The 20,883-nt window shown below is 39.5% G+C and overlaps 2 protein-coding genes across 2 annotated transcripts; one reads left to right on the top strand and one right to left on the bottom strand.

The window, feature by feature from the left end:
• The first annotated feature begins 1,368 nt into the window (after window positions 1-1,368).
• slc23a3 (solute carrier family 23 member 3) lies at window positions 1,369-12,874 on the top strand. The gene is made up of 12 exons (XM_084122742.1): window positions 1,369-1,661; window positions 1,956-2,092; window positions 2,183-2,253; window positions 5,288-5,361; window positions 5,597-5,778; window positions 6,395-6,479; window positions 9,495-9,690; window positions 9,823-10,073; window positions 10,199-10,304; window positions 11,648-11,815; window positions 11,932-12,027; window positions 12,383-12,874. Exons 1-12 carry the CDS (start codon window positions 1,524-1,526, stop codon window positions 12,643-12,645), a joined length of 1,767 nt encoding a protein of 588 aa, XP_083978868.1. The 5' UTR covers window positions 1,369-1,523; the 3' UTR covers window positions 12,646-12,874.
• Window positions 12,875-13,388: 514 nt separating this feature from the next.
• On the bottom strand, window positions 13,389-20,660 carry ihha (Indian hedgehog signaling molecule a). Its single transcript, XM_084123088.1, has 3 exons — window positions 19,749-20,660; window positions 17,563-17,824; window positions 13,389-15,042 (listed from the first exon to the last, which is right to left on the bottom strand). Exons 1-3 carry the CDS (start codon window positions 20,046-20,048, stop codon window positions 14,363-14,365), a joined length of 1,242 nt encoding a protein of 413 aa, XP_083979214.1. The 5' UTR covers window positions 20,049-20,660; the 3' UTR covers window positions 13,389-14,362.
• Between the last annotated feature and the right edge of the window lie 223 nt (window positions 20,661-20,883).

Below are 20,883 nucleotides of genomic sequence, written 5' to 3'. Positions count from 1 at the left end.
AATATGCATGATATGACTTCAGTCCACTTACACTGTATTTATAGTTTTATTTTTGTACATTGTGAGACAAATGCGAGTTAAAATTATTATGTGCCATGAACACTGGCTTATAACTGGGGTCTTTCTCAGTGTTGTAAACTCTGGTCTTTTCATGTCTGATCAGAATTTACCATCCATCCCATATAGCAACAAGAGCAGAACAGGTTTAGTGTTTCTGAGGTTATGAACTTTGATAAGGACCGAACTTAAGTTGGTATGGCAGAGATTTTGATTCTCCAGTCATCTGTTGCGCTGAATAAGAACTTGTTTGCTTTTTGTTTGGTTTGTTTGTTACTCCTGATCTCTCTCTAATTGGACGTGTCATGTGACCCAAGCTTTCTGGGGAGTTCTTGCCACGCTTCACCAGTTTTGAAGCAAGTGTGTGTTTGCTTTTTGTACCCTGTACTAAGAAATCAATGTGATCTGTATAGAGACTGATTACTGAGTTATTCAAGCTGCCAATGCATCTTTAATGACCTCTCGCTCAAGCTCTTAATTAAATCGAAAGTCCCCAGAATGAGTGGACAAACACTTCCTCCTCCTGTATTTGAGCGCAGTTACGATATTTGCTAGCGTCGTTGCATTTGTAGCCGTGAACATTGTGTAGTTTTGTTGGGTTTCGTCACTAAAGATACAAATTCTCTGAACATATCTATATCTGTAATTAGTGTGAATGTGAAAGAGGCATGCTTAAATCCATGAGCAGTGTGTCTGTGTGTAGTGACTTGATGTTTTCTTGCTGAGGTGGCCTGGGAAACCAGGGTCACTTTACGCCACTGTAAGCCATGAGTGTATCATTCTGCAGTCCTGTATCCTGCTGACTCACCTATGCTAATAAACATGGATTTAATCCTGTAACTTTTCCACTGTTGTGTCCCCAAGCTGTTCACATTCAAATACACTATGCTGCAAAAAAAAAAAACGAACCTCCTATTTTTACCTAACATGTGCTTTAGTATGTCAACACATCAAAATAACAGCACTTCTGTAAGGTTTAAAATGTACTTTTATTATTTCCATTATTATTAAGTGCACTTTTTAAAAGAGTACTTAACTTTGTTAATAAACATAGTGAGTGTACTCGGTTCAACTACACTTAAATGGCCTTTTATTAATTATCTGCAAGTACTTTTTTTTTTTTTTTAAGTATACCTTTAAGATTTGAAGTACACTACAAATGCACTTTCAATACAATTCTTTTTCACAAGGGTATGTTTAACAGTGGATTTACAATGGCAAGCATAATCACTAATTTTGCTTCCCAAGCAAAGCTGTTGCAATAATCCATTGTTATAAAGTCAATAGGAAGATAATGATTAAAAGAAGGAATGCTGCTGAAAAACTGCACATTGCGTAACTGAGTCAAAGGCCATCATATGAGGAGGAAGAGGGAAGACAAGAGGAGAAAGCTAACATTGTAAACAGTGGCAGGCCAAGTAGAATTTTAAGGAAAGACGAAGAAGGAGGAAAGAAAGTCAGAAACAATGGTAAGGACCGATAGATGTAAGAAACTGTGTACACGTAAAGAGAAACCTTTGGACCCGGAAAAGCCTGGAGGAATGGAAAGAATAGACGTGGATTGCAGTCCCTCGTTATTGCTGAATATTGCTCTTGCTCTGCAAGTGAGTATTTTTTAAATGATATTTCTTTTACAAGTTGATAAAGTCCTATAACACTAGAGTACAGTTAAAGCATGCACTTTAATTCCTGCGTGGATGAACAAAATATTGTCATCCTTGAGTTCTTTAGGCAATTCGAGAACATACTGTCATATTTTATAAATGTCATATTATAAATAGTCTTAACCTACTACATAAATGTAAAGTTCTCAGAGCAAACTTAGTGAACATAGCAAAAAAAAAAGAACAGAGTAAAAGTCCCCCCCCCCCCCCCCCCCCCCCTCTGTCTCCATGCAGCATGTGTTGGTGCTGTCCTCTCTGTGTGCATTGGTTGTGAGTGCACTAATTCAGGATGTAGACAAGGAAAGAATAGTGGCCTATGTGCTCTTTTACTCAGGTATAGCTACACTACTGCAGAGCTGGATTGGATCACGGTAAGGTTATATTACCCATGTTGCTTTCCATTTAAGTTGATACAGTTGTACAATCTATAGGATTAAGTCCAATGTTTCCTCTGTTCTCAGTTTGCCATTGATCCAGGCTCCATCTTTGGACTTTCTGATCCCTGCCCTAGTGCTGCTTTCTGCTCAGTCAGGTCAGAGTGGTCAGAACACACATTATGTGACACACACACACACACACACACACACACACACACACACACACACACACACACACATATATATATATACAGTGAGGAAAATAAGTATTTGAACACCCTGCTATTTTGCAAGTTCTCCCACTTGGAAATCATGGAGGGGTCTGAAATTGTCATCGTAGGTGCATGTCCACTGTGAGAGACATAATCTAAAAAAAAAAATCCAGAAATCACAATATATGATTTTTTAACTATTTATTTGTATGATACAGCTGCAAATAAGTATTTGAACACCTGTCTATCAGCTAGAATTCTGACCCTCAAAGATCTGTTAGTCTGCCTTTAAAATGTCCACCTCCACTCCATTTATTATCCTAAATTAGATGCACCTGTTTGAGGTCGTTAGCTGCATAAAGACACCTGTCCACCCCATACAATCAGTAAGAATCCAACTACTAACATGGCCAAGACCAAAGAGCTGTCCAAAGACACTAGAGACAAAATTGTACACCTCCACAAGGCTGGAAAGGGCTACGGGGAAATTGCCAAGCAGCTTGGTGAAAAAAGGTCCACTGTTGGAGCAATCATTAGAAAATGGAAGAAGCTAAACATGACTGTCAATCTCCCTCGGAATGGGGCTCCATGCAAGATCTCACCTCGTGGGGTCTCAATGATCCTAAGAAAGGTGAGAAATCAGCCCAGAACTACACGGGAGGAGCTGGTCAATGACCTGAAAAGAGCTGGGACCACCGTTTCCAAGGTTACAGTTGGTAATACACTAAGACGTCATGGTTTGAAATCATGCATGGCACGGAAGGTTCCCCTGCTTAAACCAGCACATGTCAAGGCCCGTCTTAAGTTTGCCAATGACCATTTGGATGATCCAGAGGAGTCATGGGAGAAAGTCATGTGGTCAGATGAGACCAAAATAGAACTTTTTGGTCATAATTCCACTAAACGTGTTTGGAGGAAGAAGAATGATGAGTACCATCCCAAGAACACCATCCCTACTGTGAAGCATGGGGGTGGTAGCATCATGCTTTGGGGGTGTTTTTCTGCACATGGGACAGGGCGACTGCACTGTATTAAGGAGAGGATGACCGGGGCCATGTATTGCGAGATTTTGGGGAACAACCTCCTTCCCTCAGTTAGAGCATTGAAGATGGGTCGAGGCTGGGTCGTCCAACATGACAATGACCCGAAGCACACAGCCAGGATAACCAAGGAGTGGCTCTGTAAGAAGCATATCAAGGTTCTGGCGTGGCCTAGCCAGTCTCTAGACCTAAACCCAATAGAGAATCTTTGGAGGGAGCTCAAACTCCGTGTTTCTCAGCGACAGCCCAGAAACCTGACTGATCTAGAGAAGATCTGTGTGGAGGAGTGGGCCAAAATCCCTCCTGCAGTGTGTGCAAACCTGGTGAAAAACTACAGGAAACGTTTGACCTCTGTAATTGCAAACAAAGGCTACTGTACCAAATATTAACATTGATTTTCTCAGGTGTTCAAATACTTATTTGCAGCTGCATCATACAAATAAATAGTTAAAAAATCATACATTGTGATTTCTGGATTTTTTTTTTTAGATTATGTCTCTCACAGTGGACATGCACCTACGATGACAATTTCAGACCCCTCCATGATTTCTAAGTGGGAGAACTTGCAAAATAGCAGGGTGTTCAAATACTTATTTTCCTCACTGTATATATATATATATATATATATATATATATATATATATATATATACACATACAGGTGCTGGTCATAAAATTAGAATATCATCAAAACAGCAGGATTTGCACCTGCCCACACTGCCAAAAGAACCAAAACATGGTTCAATGACCATGGTATTACTGTGTAATTACTGTGTGATTTCATGTAATATTCTAATTTTCTGGGATTTTGATTTCGTGGGTTTCATAAGCTGTAAGCCATAATCATCAAAATTATAACAAATAAAGGCTTGAAATATCTCACTTTGCATGTAATGAGTCTATATAATATATTAGTTTCACCTGTTAAGTTGAATTCTTAATTCTTGAAATAAATCAACTTTTTGATGATATTCTAATTTTATGACCAGCACCTGTGTATATATATATATATATAGCCATTACTCAGTCTTCAGTGTCACGTGATCCTTCAGAAATCATTCTAATATGCTGATTTGATACTCAGTTACTATCAATGTTGGAAATAGTTGTGCTGCATAATATGTTTTTGGTACCTTTTTTCAGGATGCATTGATGAATAAAAAGTCAAAAAGAACAGCAATTATTTAAAATAGAAATCTTTTCTAACAATGCAAGTCTTTGCCATCACTTTTTATCAATTTAACACATCCTTGCTAAGTAAAAGTATTAATTTATTTAAAAAAAAGACAAACTTTTGAACAGTAGTGTATATTGTTACACGATATTTCTATTTTAAATAAAGGCTGTTCTTTTTAATTTTTTATTCATCAAAAAGTCCAGAAAAAAGCATAGGTTATAAAAAATTATTAAGCAGCACAACTGTTTCCAACATTGATAATAAATCAGCATATTAGTATGACTTCTAAAGGATCATGTGACACTGAAGGCTAGAGTAATGGCTGATGAAAATTCAGCTTTGCTATAACAGGAATAAATGATATTTTAAGGTATATTCAAATAGAAACCATTATTTTAAATTGTAATAATATACAATGTACTAATAATTGTAATAATATTCACAGTTTTACTGTTTTTTTTTTTTGTGCATTTTTGATCAAATAAAGGCAGTCTTGGTGAGCATAAGATAGTAGCAATGTTTACCGAGTACCGGTCAAACCTTTGGAAACATTACTATTTGGAATATACTATATATATATTCACGTATCTTTATTTTACGATCTGTGTACTGTTGTAGTAGTTGTTGTTGTTTCTGTACACTGTAAACTTCTTTTGTCACAAGACAAGACAAATTCCTTGTGTGTGTAAACATACTTGGCAATACATCTATACATTTTGTTTCTGAATCTGAAATCTGATTGTAATGGTATTGTGTGGTAGGGACTCCTGTGGCCTGCAGGGGTCAGTGTATTGACGCAGAGGAGCCTGTGGCCCCAGCACACCCAATAAGAGAGGTAGAGCACAGTGCTGTCCGTGGTGCTGAACATTCAGACCACCCCTCCATTGTCACACTGTTCTGCAGTAGTGCATAGTAACGTCAGCTTCCACTTACCAAAAAGACTTTTATTTATTTTATTTATTTATTGATACATTAATATTTCATCTTGATCATTTCATATCATCGTGTTTGTTGGTGCTTGCCCACATGTGTGTGTGTGTTTGTGTGTGTGTGTGTGTGTGTGTGTGTAGTTGAGAGGCATGACTCTGGTTACAGGTATTGTGCAGTTCGCCATGGGTTTGACTGGTCTGAGTGGGTTTGCATTGGGACGTTGTGGACCATTAGTTCTGGCCCCTGTCCTTTGCATTTTGGGATTTTCCATCTACAGGGAGGCAGCGCTGCTTTGTTCTGACCACTGGGGCATGGCTGCACTGTAAGGACACACTTTTCTGAGGTCTTTCATATTGTGTCCTCGGGTGACTATGTACATACATAAAAAAAAGAAAAACTGTTCAGTGCAATATACTTATTGTGTTCATGTTGTATTGCAAAACATATTTGCTGCTATTGAGGTGGATATGGTAAGGTTAGGGACAGGTTTAGTGGTATGGGTAGGTTTAAGGTTTAAGGGAAGGTTCAACAGTGTAATTATGGATGTAATTACAGAAATAAATTATAGCTGTAATTACATGCAGGTAATTTTAAAATGTAAATACTATGTACAAACATGTATGTACACAATAAGTGTAAATTTTGTTTAAATGTTAGTACATAGTAGTCAAAGACACTTAATATAAAGTGAGTCCATTAAACTTTTATTTTGTTTGTACTGCAATCTGTCTAGGAAAGAAATAGCAGTGTATAAGGTTATTAATTTGTAGTCATTTTTTATTGAGTAATTGAACAATATAGAGATACCCTGTATGTGATAATAATTCAAGGTTAAATCAGAATAGTTGCAAGAATAAGTGTTTCTTTTTATGAACTCAACGTGCAACATGGATACACAGAGCACGCTAAATACAAATATCTTTCTGTCTTTTTTTTAGGGCAGTTATTCTTCTAGTGATCCTCTCTCAGTATCTGCACTCCTTTCTGCGACTGTCTGTGTTCTCGGTCTCCAGGAGACTCTCTGTGAGTTACATCAAGGGATGTTGCTCAAATTCAGAAAGACTTAAAGGTGCAGTAAGCAATTTCTGAGAAACACTGTTGATATTTGAAATCAACCCAAACAAACACACCCCTCGCTTCATTGCTCCGGCCCCAAATTTCATGAACACGCAATCCAAGAGTGGATGTCTTTTTATCATAGCTGATTTGAAGCAAAATAATGCTTCACAAAAAACAAAGTGAAGATGGTGAACGAAGAGCAAGGAAGAACAAAAAATGAACAGTGCACAAGAGTATGTACAAGCAAGAGTTTGATGTTAGTCGCCAGCTGCACACCAGCTCCAGACAAACACTCAAAACTGTCCTGTACAGTTAACATTACAACTACAACCTCAGCGTCCATTTTCAGGCCTTCCCGCTTAGGTCTCTCCAGCGCTGGAAAGCTTTTCTAATACTAACGTGTTTCCTAAAGCTCTTGCCTGGTCAAAACCCTTCTTCTTCCAGTGATATTACTTTGACCTTTTCTCTTTTTTAATGTCTCTCAGCCATCTCTCTTTCTACAGTCTTTCTTCAAATCTCCCTCTTGCTCACTTTCTCCTCCCCCATCATGAATGACACGCCCCCTACTACTGATTGGCTCACTCTTTCTCCTCCCCCACCATGACTAGACACGCCCTCTGACTGCTGATTGGCTCACTCTTTCTCCTCCCCCACCATGACTAGACACGCCCTCTGACTGCTGATTGGCTCACTCTTTCTCCTCCCCCACCACGACTAGACACGCCCTCTCACTGCTGATTGGCTCACTCTTTCTCCTCCCCCACCACAACTAGACACGCCCTCTGACTGCTGATTGGCTCACTCTTTCTCCTCCCCCACCATGACTAGACACGCCCTCTCACTGCTGATTGGCTCACTCTCTCTCCTCCCCCATCATGAGTAGACACACCCCCTACTGCTGATTGGCTCACTCTTTCTCCTCCCCCACCACGACTAGACACGCCCCCTACTTTAGATTGGCTCACTCTCTCTCCTCCCCCATCATGAGTAGACACACCCCCTACTGCAGATTGGCTCACTCTCTCTCCTCCCCATCATGAGTAGACACACCCCCTACTGCTGATTGGCTCACTCTTTCTCCTCCCCCACCATGAGTAGACACGCCCCCTACTGCTGATTGGCTACAAGTGTGTGGTGGCTCTCGGTCCGATCAACTTTCAAAGGTGTTTCCCAGAAATTGCTTACTGCACCTTAATGACTGAAATGCACTACAAGACTTTTCAAATCTGAAGAGATTTTAAAACACTAGGCATCTTACACTACTTGGTGACTTTGTAAAATGGTTACAGAGAAAAACTGGGCATACACTAAACGATCGAGGATCACACACTACCAGACTTTCAAGTCGCTCTGAAAACAACAAACGGACGCAGAAACACCATTCTAAAGTTGGTTCAAAATAACATACATGTTTGATATACTGTGACTGGATGGATTCATAGTCTGTGCCCATCATACACTTTGCAATTTTCTGAGAAATAAAACCTGGCTCTGACTTTCAGAAACTAGCATCGACCTGTCCAGACTATAAATCGCAGGAAAATTCTGGGCAAAAGTCGTGTAGTGTATTCCAGCCTTTAGTTTGACTTTGAGAGCCATTGCTGCAAGTGTTTCTTCACTTTTAAAGTTGTGTGACTTTCCACACAAGAGAAGTTTACTGTCTCTTCCAAAACCAGTGTAACACAGACACCTTCACTTATGATATATGGGATTTCCTGTTGTACTGGTTGTCAAGCTCTTTTACCGCTTTTAACCTGCAGTATATTAGATTGATGTTTTGCCTGTAAGAAGATTATGTCATTGATCTGGGCAAAGTTTCCCACCAAAGAGGTGCGTTGTGTTACAGTGATCTTTGGCTAAAATGTTCTTAATTTAATATGGGACTGAATGTTGTCAAAGGTTATGGGAAACAGTTCTAGGCTTTTTATGAGTGATCGTAAGCTGGTATTGGAATCTTGCTTTTGGGAAATTCTTATTGGTTATTATTCTGTGCTGTGTCTGACTGTCTAGTTATTATTCTCATCCGAGTCTGTGCAAATCTATTAATGTGGAGATGTTTGTGTGCAGCCACACCTAAAAATTTATGAATTTGATGTATTTATTAATGTTAATTTATAAATATAAATGCTAATATTCATTAGAAATTAACATGAACTTAAGATCGGAATATATTTATGGAATATATATATAATATAAAACAGATTTGCAGTACCGTTTAAAAGTTTGGGGATTTTTTAAGGAAATTCATACTTTTATTCAGCAAGGACGCAATAAATTGATCAAAATGAACGTAAAGACATGTTATAAAATATTTCTATTTCAAATCAATTCTGTTCTTTTTTCATCAAAGAATCCAGAATAAAAATGTATAACAGTTTCCAAAATAAATAAATAAATAAATTAGGCAGCAGAAACATTTCAACTTTTCAACATTGATAAATAATAGCAAGAAATGTTTCTTGAGCACCAAATCAGCATAAAGCATATTTCTCACCAAGGATCACGTGACACTGAAGATTGGAGTAACAATGCTGAATGCTTTAGCTTTTCCATCATAGGAATTAATTACATTTAAAAATATATTCAAATATTTTAAATTAAATTTAAATTGTAGTAATACTTCAAGATATGACTGTCTTCAGATAAGTGCATCAGATAAATGCAGTCTTGGTGAGTAGCAAAAAGAGACTTATATAAAAAATATTAAAAAAATTTACTGACTCCAATCTTTTGAACTCTAGTGTACATTGCATTAGATATAAAATGAAGCCATGTGGCATCTGCAAATAAATGACCTTTTTTCTGAACTTCACTACAGACATTTTTGCAGTTAATTTCAACCATTTTTAGTCTATGTATGTAAATCAATGATATTCATGCACTAATGGGTCTAAATACTGTTGAGGTTATTGTATGAGGGTTCCTTATTATTAACAAACACAGTATATTGTTCCTGCTCTTTGTGTTCGTCCTGTGTAGGTACTTCTATCAGTGATGGTGAGCTGGGCCGTTTGTGCCGCACTGGTGCGGTGGGGTCACGTCCATCTTACCTCTGTGACCCAGATGCTCTCAACAATCAGAAACACCACCTTCATTAAGTCCACCAACAGTCCACATTCATCTGACTTTGTCTTTCCTAATGACTCTGTACCCTGGCTGGACTTTCCTCTCCCTGGTAATATGAAAGATTTTTTTTCTCTCCCTTTTTAGTTGCCTTGAAGGTATTAAAAGTGAACCATTAATAAACTTTGTCATGAGTTCCAAATTTTCCTTCTTCAGATGTTTTTTGTTTCTTGTATAATTTCAGCCTCAGCCCTCCCTCTGCTGTCTGGAAAGAGCATTGCAGCAGGAGTGGCTGGAGGCCTGTCTGCAAGCATTAGCTCTCCAGCTGTATACGTGATGGCAGCTCGGCTCCTGAAGGCTCCTGTGCCCCCAGCACATGCCTGTAACAGGGGCCTGTGTGTGGATGGCATGGGAAGTGTGATCGCTGGCCTGATGGGGGCGCCACTAGGACTGTGCAGCAGTGTGTCTAATGCATGTGTTATTGGGCTCAGCCAGGTAAGAGTCTATTGATGCATGTCACACCGGTATTGTGATTGCTACGTTTGCCTAAAATGATTAACTCTTTTGCTGTTTATTACAACATCTCTTAATTATCCTTATGATGTCTTTTTCTCTCACAGTCTGGGTCCCGGAGCACAGTGCAGCTCGCCGGGGTGTTGTTGTTAATTCTGGGTGTGTCTCCTCAATTAGCGCAGATGCTCTGCTCTGTCCCTCTGGCCATACATGGTGATTATTCATTTATAGTTACTCAATTAAATGGTAAATGTTGCTGGTAACAATCAGGGGTGCATTTCCCAAAAGCATTGTTAGCCAACTATGGTTGCAAGTTTTGTCGTTATCAGCATAGTTCAAATGTTTCCTGAAAACATAGTTCTAACGAACATTCGCAAACAGCATTGCAAAGTTGAGTGGTTTTATTCCAACTCTGAGCGAACTCTCTGCTCCTCACTACAGGGCTTCTCAGGTGCTGCGAGCAAATCACTCCGCCCAAGTAGCAGTGCTTCGCCTTCTGAGAATATAGTTCCCAGTATATGTTAGAAGATGGCTGTCTCATGTGACCTTGTTATTTGTACACGCTGTGACTATACAAATCACAACATGTAAATAGGAAAATGTTGGCGTTATTTTGTCACTTATTGGGAGCAGTATGCTAGCTGGAGCTGTTTACCTCCAGTCTTTGTGCTAAGCTAGGCTAGCGGTGTGTGCGTCAGACAGAGTAACGGCACGCACGGAGATGAAAAGGGTGTGTATGGATTTATCTAACTCTGGGGGATACGGTGAATAAGCTAAAGTCCCAAAAAGTCGGCGTGTTCCTTTAAGCAGCGAGTTATGTCGTTGTACTGGAAACACACCCCAGGTCAACCTAAAGTTAAGTTGTTTCAGTCTTAAAGTGCCTCTATTATGCTTTTTCAGATATTACCTTTCATGTAGTGTGTAATATAGCTGGTTGTGAATGTAAAAGGCAGAGTTTCAAAGATCAATAAATGGAGTTATTCTCTCCCAAAAGAAAGAACCGATTCTGAACTGCCTGAAACGAGTCGTCAATAATTCCATGAACCAACATAGGTTTGTTAGAAATCTGCACAATGCCAGCCTATGGACTTCTTTGGTTGCCCGTGAACAACGTCTAACTTTGACCCTCAAACACTGTGATTGTAGCTGAGGCCTGGAAGAGCTTGGTTGGTGTTGTCGACGACATGTCGAGAAGAGCTGAAATTCAGGGCGTTTTGTGTCCGACACGGGCTGTAAGCGGTAGACCAATCACAACAGACTGGGCCATCTGGCCAATCAGAGCAGAGTAGGCTTTCAGAAAGGAAGGGTTTAGAGAGACTGAATCTTTTATCGAACCGTTTCAGACACTGTGAGAAAAGAGCTGAGGCTACATTGTATATTATGAGAAAATTAAAGTGTTTTTTGACCTTGGCATGCATGTAATCATATTGTAGGAGACCTCTAAAACAAAATTATGAACCTTTAAAAAAGCATAGTAGTGAACTTTAATAGCTGTCTGACACTGTATGGCTTTAAAAGCGTGGGCTGAATGTTTGCTTGTGCTCGTGTTCTCTCAGGTGCTGTGCTCAGTGTGACCTACACACTTGCTGTGGCAACAGGCATAACTTATTTCCAACATGCTGACGTGGATTCAGGACGCAACATTTTCAACATCGGCTTCACAATGTTCATGTCATTAGCACTGCCACGCTGGTTCAGACTTCACTCCAGTTTTATACAAACAGGTGCTAAAACCACAAGAGTGTATTTTCTCCTACTGTGTGTAGTGTGTTGTTACTCCTAACTTAGATTTGTTGATTTGGACATTTAACTGAAAGAATTTTCATCTTCTTGTGTTCAGGTCTGGCCAGTGTTGACGTTCTTCTTCAGTCTCTTTTAACCTTACCAGTTTTCTTTGTGGGGGTTTTGGCTTTTCTTCTAGAGCACACCGTTTCAGGTAAAACAACAGAGAAATGCACTACCATTCAAAAGTTTGGGGTTGGTAACATTTTTGGAAGTCTCTTAATCTCACCAAGGGCTGCATTTATTTGATCAAAAACACAGTAAGAACAGTAATATTATGAAATATTATTACAATTTAAAATGCAATTTATTCCTGTCATGGCAAAGCTGGATTTTCAGTCTTCAGTGTCACATGATCCTTCAGAAATCATTCTAATACGCTGATTTGGTTCTCAAGATACATTCAATTTGATGCATAAAAGTATACATTTCTTTCAAAATGGTAGTGTGCATATTCAGCACAAAAAAATAAATCTTTGATTTAATGTATGTGATTTTTTGTCATTCAGGGACTTTGTCTGAGAGGGGTTTGGCGAGACATGTCGGCACAAAGAAGATTCTGTCTCTCGCTGATCAGCATCAGGGATTCAGCCCAAGTCCAGACGCCATGTACGACCCGCCTCGGCCTGTGATGAAAGTGCTGGAGCTGACCGGCTTCAGAACCGTCCTCTTCTGTGCCTGCAGAAGCCCAGCTGTTGAAGAGGTGCTGGTGACAGTACCAGAGATGTCTAGCTTATTACCTGACAAGGATGCCGGTGTTGGCAGTGGCTGAATTCTTGCAGCTCAGTCCATATTTTAATTTTCAAACTGTATTTAACTTGTCTCTTTCTGGTTTGCTTTTTATAAATTGTATTATGTTAATGACTGGTACAGACTTCTATGACTCAAAGTCCAACACAATTTTTGATTAATTTATTTATTAAGTCATTTTTATTAAGTTATTAAGTTAATAAGTTATTAATAATAATATATACATTTGACATTCCCTGACTGAGAACCACTGTATTTTTGTTCACACAAAAATGAAAATTCTGTCATTACTCACCCTCATGTCGTTCCAAACCCATAAGACTTTTGCTCATCTTCAGAACACAAATGAAGATATTTTAATTGAAATCTGAGCAATTTCTCTCGCTCCGTTGAGAGCTACGCAACTACCACTTTGACGCGTTAAAAAATTCATAAAGAGAACGTAAAACTAATCCATATGACTCGATCGCTTTATACTGTATGATGAACATATTTAATTTAGGCTTTCATTTAGAATTAAGATCAAAGTGGTAGTTGCATAGCTGTCAATGGAGTGTACAGAACTGGCTCAGATTTTTATTAAAAATATCTTTGCGTTCCGAAGATGAACGGAATTCTTACGGGTTTGGAACGACATGAGGGTGAGTAAATGATGACCGAATTTTAATTTTTGGGTGAACTAACCCTTTAATACACTATATATTTTAGTGTGAACTTCTGAGAGCAGAGCAATTTTGTCAAGAGACTAAAAAAAAGACAAATGCAGATATTTCTGTAATCTTTAATTCTGAAAAATAGATCTTTAAATAGTTTTACAAATATTATATAATTTCTGACATCTTTAAGTAAAATGTAAATAATGCCACAAAACAGATAAATACAGTAAGTTGTATGGGAAATACAATGAGTATTACTGCATAAAGCACACATAAGGACTACATAAACTGGCATAAACTCTTATAACATTGCTACACATTGCACAGAGTAAACTCTTAATTTCTTTGAATGAAGCCTTCATAAAAGTACTCAAAACCCTTATGTATGCTAGATGGAGAAATACAGTGTACAATGTGACCATTAAATACTTGATTAAGTTGGGAAAGACACCTCTACCTTTACAGTGCGAAACATGTAACTGACCATATGAATGAACGCAAAACTGTAATTATGCACCCGAAAGTATTTTCCTGATGTTTTAAAGGCCTAGTTTTAACCCAGTTGTAAAGTGGGTGAGTTTGTGTGTACCTTCCAGCCTCGTTTCTTTTCTAACACAACTTCCTCCTCCGTCTCAAACCTTATCAGCCCGCGTTGGTCTGATCTGATCACCCGTGGTTGAGTCACTGCATACCTGAGTACAGAAAATTCATCTATAGTTTCCTCACTTCAATGGCTACAACTATGTGTTTAGTGAATGTGTATGTGAGTATAAGAGAGAAAGAGACTGAATAAGAGATTCTGAGTAGATGTGTGTGCGTCTTGGTATATTCGTGATAATGTTCCAGTGTAGGCAGTATAGTAAACCCATTGAAAAGTGTTAAATATGGGTTTTTAAGATCAATTTTGTCACGTCCATGTCCGCTTCCTCAAATGAGGGTCGACCCACAGAATAGCTGCGTCCTTCTAGTTTGTCCAGGTTTCTAGTCTATTCAGGGTCATAAATGATTGAGTTCTTCACTTCGTTCTCTTTTAGATCCTTCCAAAAACTTCATCTAGTGACATTCTCATTCCTCGTGCTTGTTTCATGTATCATTGTCCATCATGCTCCAAGGATGGAAGTGTGTTGGATCCAGCACATGAGTCCCAACCCAGTGCAGCAGTGAGGAATACCAGTGTATCCCCACAGCCTGATGTCCAACTGGCCCTCCCCAGTTATAAAGTACCCTGAGTGGACCAAAAGCCCAGTGAGCCAGCCAGTGCTGGTCCACGGCCGCGTAGCAGGAGGAGACGACACTATTGACCACCACCGTGCCATGGCGGGTGAGCGGAGCGAAAACGCCCTTGTCCTCCTGTATTTGGATCCTAGTGACCCGGGACAGATGTCCCTGCTGTCCTGCTCCTCGTGTGGACACCACACACTGACCCGGCAGCACGTCACTAGCAAATACAGATTTCAGCTCTGCACTCACTGCAGGCCCTGAGCAGTTCCCTTCCGTTACAAACAGGAGATGGGCCGCCGTCAAGCTCAGTTTAGCACCCGAGTCCGTCTCGATGGTGTAGAACTGCTTCTCTGCGGAAGGATCGCGGTCCAGGAAGGCGATGACTTCGCTGTAGATGAGCATCCCACTGCCGTCGCTTTCTGATGAAGCGAGTACTTTCTCTCCAGGCTGTAAGCGGTCCATGGTCTTCACGCTTCCGTCCTCAACGGCGACAAGAGCCGACGCGGGAAAACAACCGCCGGTTTTAGCAGCCACAGAGTTCTCTGAAATGCACATAGAGAGAATATAATGGTTGAAATGAGCAATAAAATTGCGTTTTTCTCTAGTTCGACTCAATGACGACATATGCGCACAGTAGCCTAAGACAATTCCAAAGGTCATGTGTTTATTAAAGATTGAGTTTGGGTTGTTTAAATGGCACAATGCCTTCTTCAGATTAATCTTCAATCTTTAAAACACACACACCCAAGCACAAACACATTCCCGCTCTCATTGTAAACCCATAAAAATCCAATTAAACTGAAAGTTGCAGTGGCAAAATAACCTGGCGTGTGCAAGCAAACATTAAGCACCATCCTTCAAGCTAATTCGTTTTTGCTTTTCGCACGACTTTCAGTGGGTAAAAATGCAATAAAAGCTAATAAATAACCATCTCGGCTCTCTATGACTCCTGTCCGAAACAAGTGACTGGGGTCTGGAGCTACGCAATGCACTAGCCTACAAAAACCAGAATGAGTCTCAAGTCTCCGTGGAGTCCTACACAAATATTTGGGAAAGGTAAGTACCAAGGCCAGGTGATAAGACAGGCTGAGATAAGAGATCTGAGAAAGGGGACAACAGAATTGCCGTCTGGAAAACAAAGGAGTTGGTTAATCATCTCACAGCACTTTGGCAGCCAGGCCAACTTCTTAAGGCATATTCTCTATCTTTCTTATGTACACACATACACATTTTCCCTTATGCACTTCATATATATATATATATATATAGTGCATAAAGGAAATATGTATGTGTATACTGTATATGAACATATGGTTTTGTTTATCTTTGAGCTTTGCTTCATTTAATGTAAGAATGTGATTTTTCAGGCACTTACTTCAGTGTAAACATAAGAAAGAACTGTACATGAAGTATATGAAATATATGATGCATCTTTTCTGGTAAACTGCATTTTTCTTATGTTTATATTGAGGTCAGTGCCTGAAATCTGACAGTAACTGTCGAAGAAGCCAGTTGAAGAACACACCTATAGGACTTTGATAAAGCATAAGCAGACAAAAGGTCTTGTTTGTGTTTGCATGCTCTATCAGACAGATAACAGAAGTGCCTCACAAATGTCCACACACAGGTCCCATTCCTCTCTAGCAGTGTTGAAATACTCTACAGACAAAAAAAAAAAAAAAAAAAAGACATTTTAAGCCATAAATCTGGGTAATAGCCAGACCCAAAATGAATCTACAGAATTTTCTGTGGAATTTCATAAAAAATATCACATTAATGAAAAACAAGTTAAAAAGAAACCATGTACAGTAATAAATATCATGAAGGAAGAGAATTATTGCTGTTTTTTTTTTTTTTGGCACAGATAGAAAAAAAACGTGTGCAATTCCATTGTGTGCAATTTTGTATGTGTAAGTGTTGTAAGGATGAGTGTTGAATGAAAATGCAGGTCAAAAGAGAAAACTGCCAGAAGAGACATTAAAATACTGAATGGGTGCACTTTTACTTTCCCGGTCGTCTGGCCAATAATTTGGTCTCTGGTGACTCAGGTAGAGGCAGGTGTTTAAGGTTTAATGATGTGGTCTGTTACCTGTACCTTCATCCCAGGTCTACCACTTATCTCACCCAAGTTAATGAGAACTGACCAACTTAACCACAAAAGGACACACCTGATTTAACTGCACACTGAACGCTTATGAACCTTTCAGTCAGGAGTCTCTTTAGAGTTCAAACACCATAGATCAGACTGAATGCTTTTCTACCATCAGTCATAAACCTGTTTCAAGAAAATTTCTTTATTTTTAAAAAAAAAAATCCAGATCATATTCCAAGTTTAACCTTAGATGTGTGTAGATATTACTTATTAATGAAAACTACTCAAGTTAAATGAAGTCCACGGCTGAATGTGAAATCATACTCTTGAAAATTAAGGTTCCAAAAGGGGGATTTCACAGCAGTGCCATAGAAGTATGGCAAAATGAAGTATTTTCGGTTCCCCAAAGAACCTTTCAGATATTTTTTTCTTCTATAAAATAACCCTTTTCCTCTATAAAGGGACTTTTGTGCATTGGAAAGTTTCCATGGATGTTAAAGGAACAGTTCACTTCAAAATGAAAATTCTGTTATCGTTTACTCATAATTTCTTTCAAACGTGTATGAATTTCTTTCTTCTGCTGAGCACAAAATGAGATATTTTGAAGAATGTCGGTAACCAAACAGTTGATGGACCCCATTGACTTCCATAGTAGGAAAAAAATACTATGGAAGTCAATGGGGTCCATCAACTGTTTGGTTACCGACATTCTTCAAAATATCTAATTTTGCGTTCAGCAGAAGAAAGAAATTCATACAGGTTTGAAACAACTTGAGGGGGAGTAAATGATGACAGAATTTTCATTTTTAAGTGAACTATCCCTTTAAAGGTTCTTCATGGAACCATCAATGCCAATAAAGAACTGAGTGTATATATAGTACATTGGATTTACATATTATTTTACATATGGTTAAGTGGTATATAGTTGTAATGTAAATAAACAGAGTGATTTCCATAGTCTCAGCCCTACCTGACTTGACGCTGCAGTGGATGTGAGCTTTGGAGCCATAGTTGACCCAATCAAACCCGGCCTCCACCGCCAGCCGTGCCAACATGCCATATTTACTACGGTCGCGATCTGAGGTGGTGATATCGACAGCTCTTCCTTCATAATGCAGTGACTCTTCATAGTGATTGCCGTCTTCATCCCAACCCTCGGTCACCCTGAGCTTCACCCCGGGCCACATGTTCATCACAGAGATAGCCAGAGAGTTCAGCTTATCTTTACAACGCTGTGAACGCAACAAGGAAAGAGGTTTAGACCTGGGTTACACAAGTGGAAGATGATGGCGTGGAGTTTTGCAAGAAATACGCAAACAAGACAAGTTATAACTCCAAAGGGCAAAACAGACTGAATGACAAAAAAAAAAAAACATACATCACAGGGCAAAGACAAAAGACAGGAAGAATTGATACAAATGACACTGAGTGCTGTAAAAACAACAGATTATTCAGAGCTCTGCAAATGATACTGTAAATGGTCATGGATCACCTTTTAAGCAAGGTGAAGTGTATCACTGTAAAACCCAACAAGTTAACTCAACTCAAACCGATTGAGGAAACTGATTGCGGCAAACCATTTAAGTTTAAAAATAAATACATATGAGTATTGTTAACTTATATATATTGATGACTCAATATATATAAGTTCACAATACTCATATGTATTTATTTTTAAACTTAAATGGTTTGCCGCAATCAGTTTCCTCAATCGGTTTGAGTTGAGTTAACTTGTTGGGTTTTACAGTATAACACCACAAATATCATGTGAAATAAATCAACAGGCTTATCTCTAAATCGTATTTACATAAAGACGCATTTGATCCTTTTTAAGTAACTTTTTAGATATTATCATGAGTATATGTTTACGCTGTTTTGTGTCTTCCATGCAGAACTTTATTTCAACTGTATTCTTTCCAGCAATTAATAGGTTTGCTTTAGGTTTAGGTTTAGGAACTAATTTCTGTAGTCCTACTTTTTCCGCATTAACATGTCAGACAATATGCCTCAGTTTTTGTTTTTAACCCAGGCACCTCTCTTTTATGCCTGAAGAATTTGTTTTCAAAAGCGCCCACGCAAAGCATTACATAATGACAAATTATTGAATCACGAGGAGAAGAACTGAGTGATGCTTCAAACCACAAATATATACTGACTTATTTTTACCAGACCACAGGTATTTTTCAGCGACCAAGGTACAAAATGTGTCCAAAATGTTGAGTGATTCACTTTTACTTATTTAACCAAGCCACATTCACCACCCTTTATAATACACAAGACAAATTTGCTTTTAACAGCAAATTCAAATTTCAGCATGGAAACAAGTGTTCATTGCCAAAGCACAGATATACTGTAACTATAACCACAATTTCAGGCAATATCTGTTCCATGATTTGGAGAGGAAATAAGAGTCATAAGTTCAAATCCATGAGTCATTTATGATTTATTTATAAATTGCTTAAATAAACCACACACTAAATGGAAAGTTGACTTATTTTGTCTAATAAGTCAATTTATATTTAATTTTCGTTTTAGAGTGAGTTAACATAATAAATACGTTGATTCTAATTAAGTTATCTTGATGGAGTTAGATGATTGATTGATTGACGCTGGGAAAGTATGACATCAAACATTATTTCTTTATCGTTTGCATGCAAAACAAGCCTTGTTATTTAGAGCCCTTGCGCAAAAGCGAAGAGCATATGAACATATCAACAACTTTTTTGACAGGTCCAAGATTTTCCTTGGATGGGAAAACTTGTATGCTTCAAGGAGAATCTTCGTAAGTTCAACAAAGAACTGTTTATTCTTTAGTCGTTTAGTAAACACTCTATTTTCTTCTCTAAAGAAACCAATATGCTAAGAATCTGCAATAACATCAATAAGCAAATCAAGCCGTTTGTTTTAAAAGCATACGATTCTTTTCTGAACCCGAGAACCATCAAAGAAGCGATTCTAAGAGGCAAAACCGCTGTCAGCAATCAATTCCTCTGAAAGCTGTGAAGATCGATAAGAGCGCGTCGGTGGGACTGAGCAAAGGGCACACCGCTAAACAACAGGTTTAAAGTGCTTGCAATCGAATCAAAACCATTGTGTGTGTTTCTAATGGGCAGATAATTGAATTCATTCCAGTTGCATTATCCAAGTGTCGCTCACCTGCGTCATGAGTCGATCCGCACCTGTGTTCTCCTCATCTTTGAAGATGATGTCGGGGTTGTAGTTCGGTGTGAGATCTTTAAAGCGCTCCGAGATCCTGGTGATTTTGCCATCGTGTCTCCCGCTGGCTCCCAGTGTCTTTTCGGCTACATTTGGAATAAACTGCTTATAATTAAGGGGTGTCAGTTTCTTTGGAGGCCGCCTTTTCCCATGTCCCCTCCCCGGCCCACAGCCCTCGTTAACAGGTGCGAAAATCAGGGCGCAGCCGACGAGGAGCCCAAACACCACGAGGAGACGCATTCCACCCCAACCCGCCGGGCACTCCGACACGGAGTGGTACGGTGGCACAGCTCGCCGTTCAATGAGAAACTACCCCCCGCAAGATCCTTATTCCCCCCCACAGGGTAAAATATGGGGAGGACAAAACCTCTACTTCTTTATCACCCTTATCCTCGCCATCGTCCGTGCGTAAAAGTCGCTTTGCGCAGAGGCTGTCATGGAGAGACGCCGGAGAAAAGATCCAGTGATACCAAGTGTTAAGTGCCCATCGAATGCGAAACGTTGGTCTCTCGAGAAAATCACCGAAATGAGAGTGAGCAGGCAAGTCCATTTATTTATCTAACAGATTCTAGGAGAGCGATACAGGGCGACTCCGACGCACACTGGGAGAGCTGTCAGAGAGACTGCTGCGGCTGCTGTCTTTGAATGAGCACGTCCTTTGGCGCACGTCAAGTGATCTGAGTTGCCCGGCGCACTGAGACCGCACCCTGCCAGTTTTTTGCCCCTCTCTATCCTTGCCTGCCACTCCTCCCCATGGGTCACATTGGGTGCGTCGTATACCCACCGGCTCCCTTTAGCACTTCACAGCGCCTGGCTGGGCAAACACAGGTCTCGGGGAAGAACTGTGGACTCAGACTCTCCCATTCATAGATCCACAAATAGAGAACGAGCCTGGCTGCTCCTCAAACAAACGGGAGCAACTGTTGCCCTCCCTTACCTGATACGCTTGAGGAAACACAGTAGACTAACCTGGCGCACTCGTCTGAATGATTTATCATTCATTGATCTGAACAGATCCGTTTGTTTAAACCGTTCAGTTTTGGTGACAGGTGTAACGATGTTGCTTATGAGTCAA

The sequence above is a fragment of the Abramis brama genome (assembly GCF_963993115.1).
Source record: "Abramis brama genome assembly, chromosome: 8".
Taxonomy (NCBI): domain Eukaryota; kingdom Metazoa; phylum Chordata; class Actinopteri; order Cypriniformes; family Leuciscidae; genus Abramis; species Abramis brama.
The sequence above is the reverse complement of the archived record's forward strand: the minus strand, read 5'-3'. Positions and strand labels throughout refer to the sequence as shown.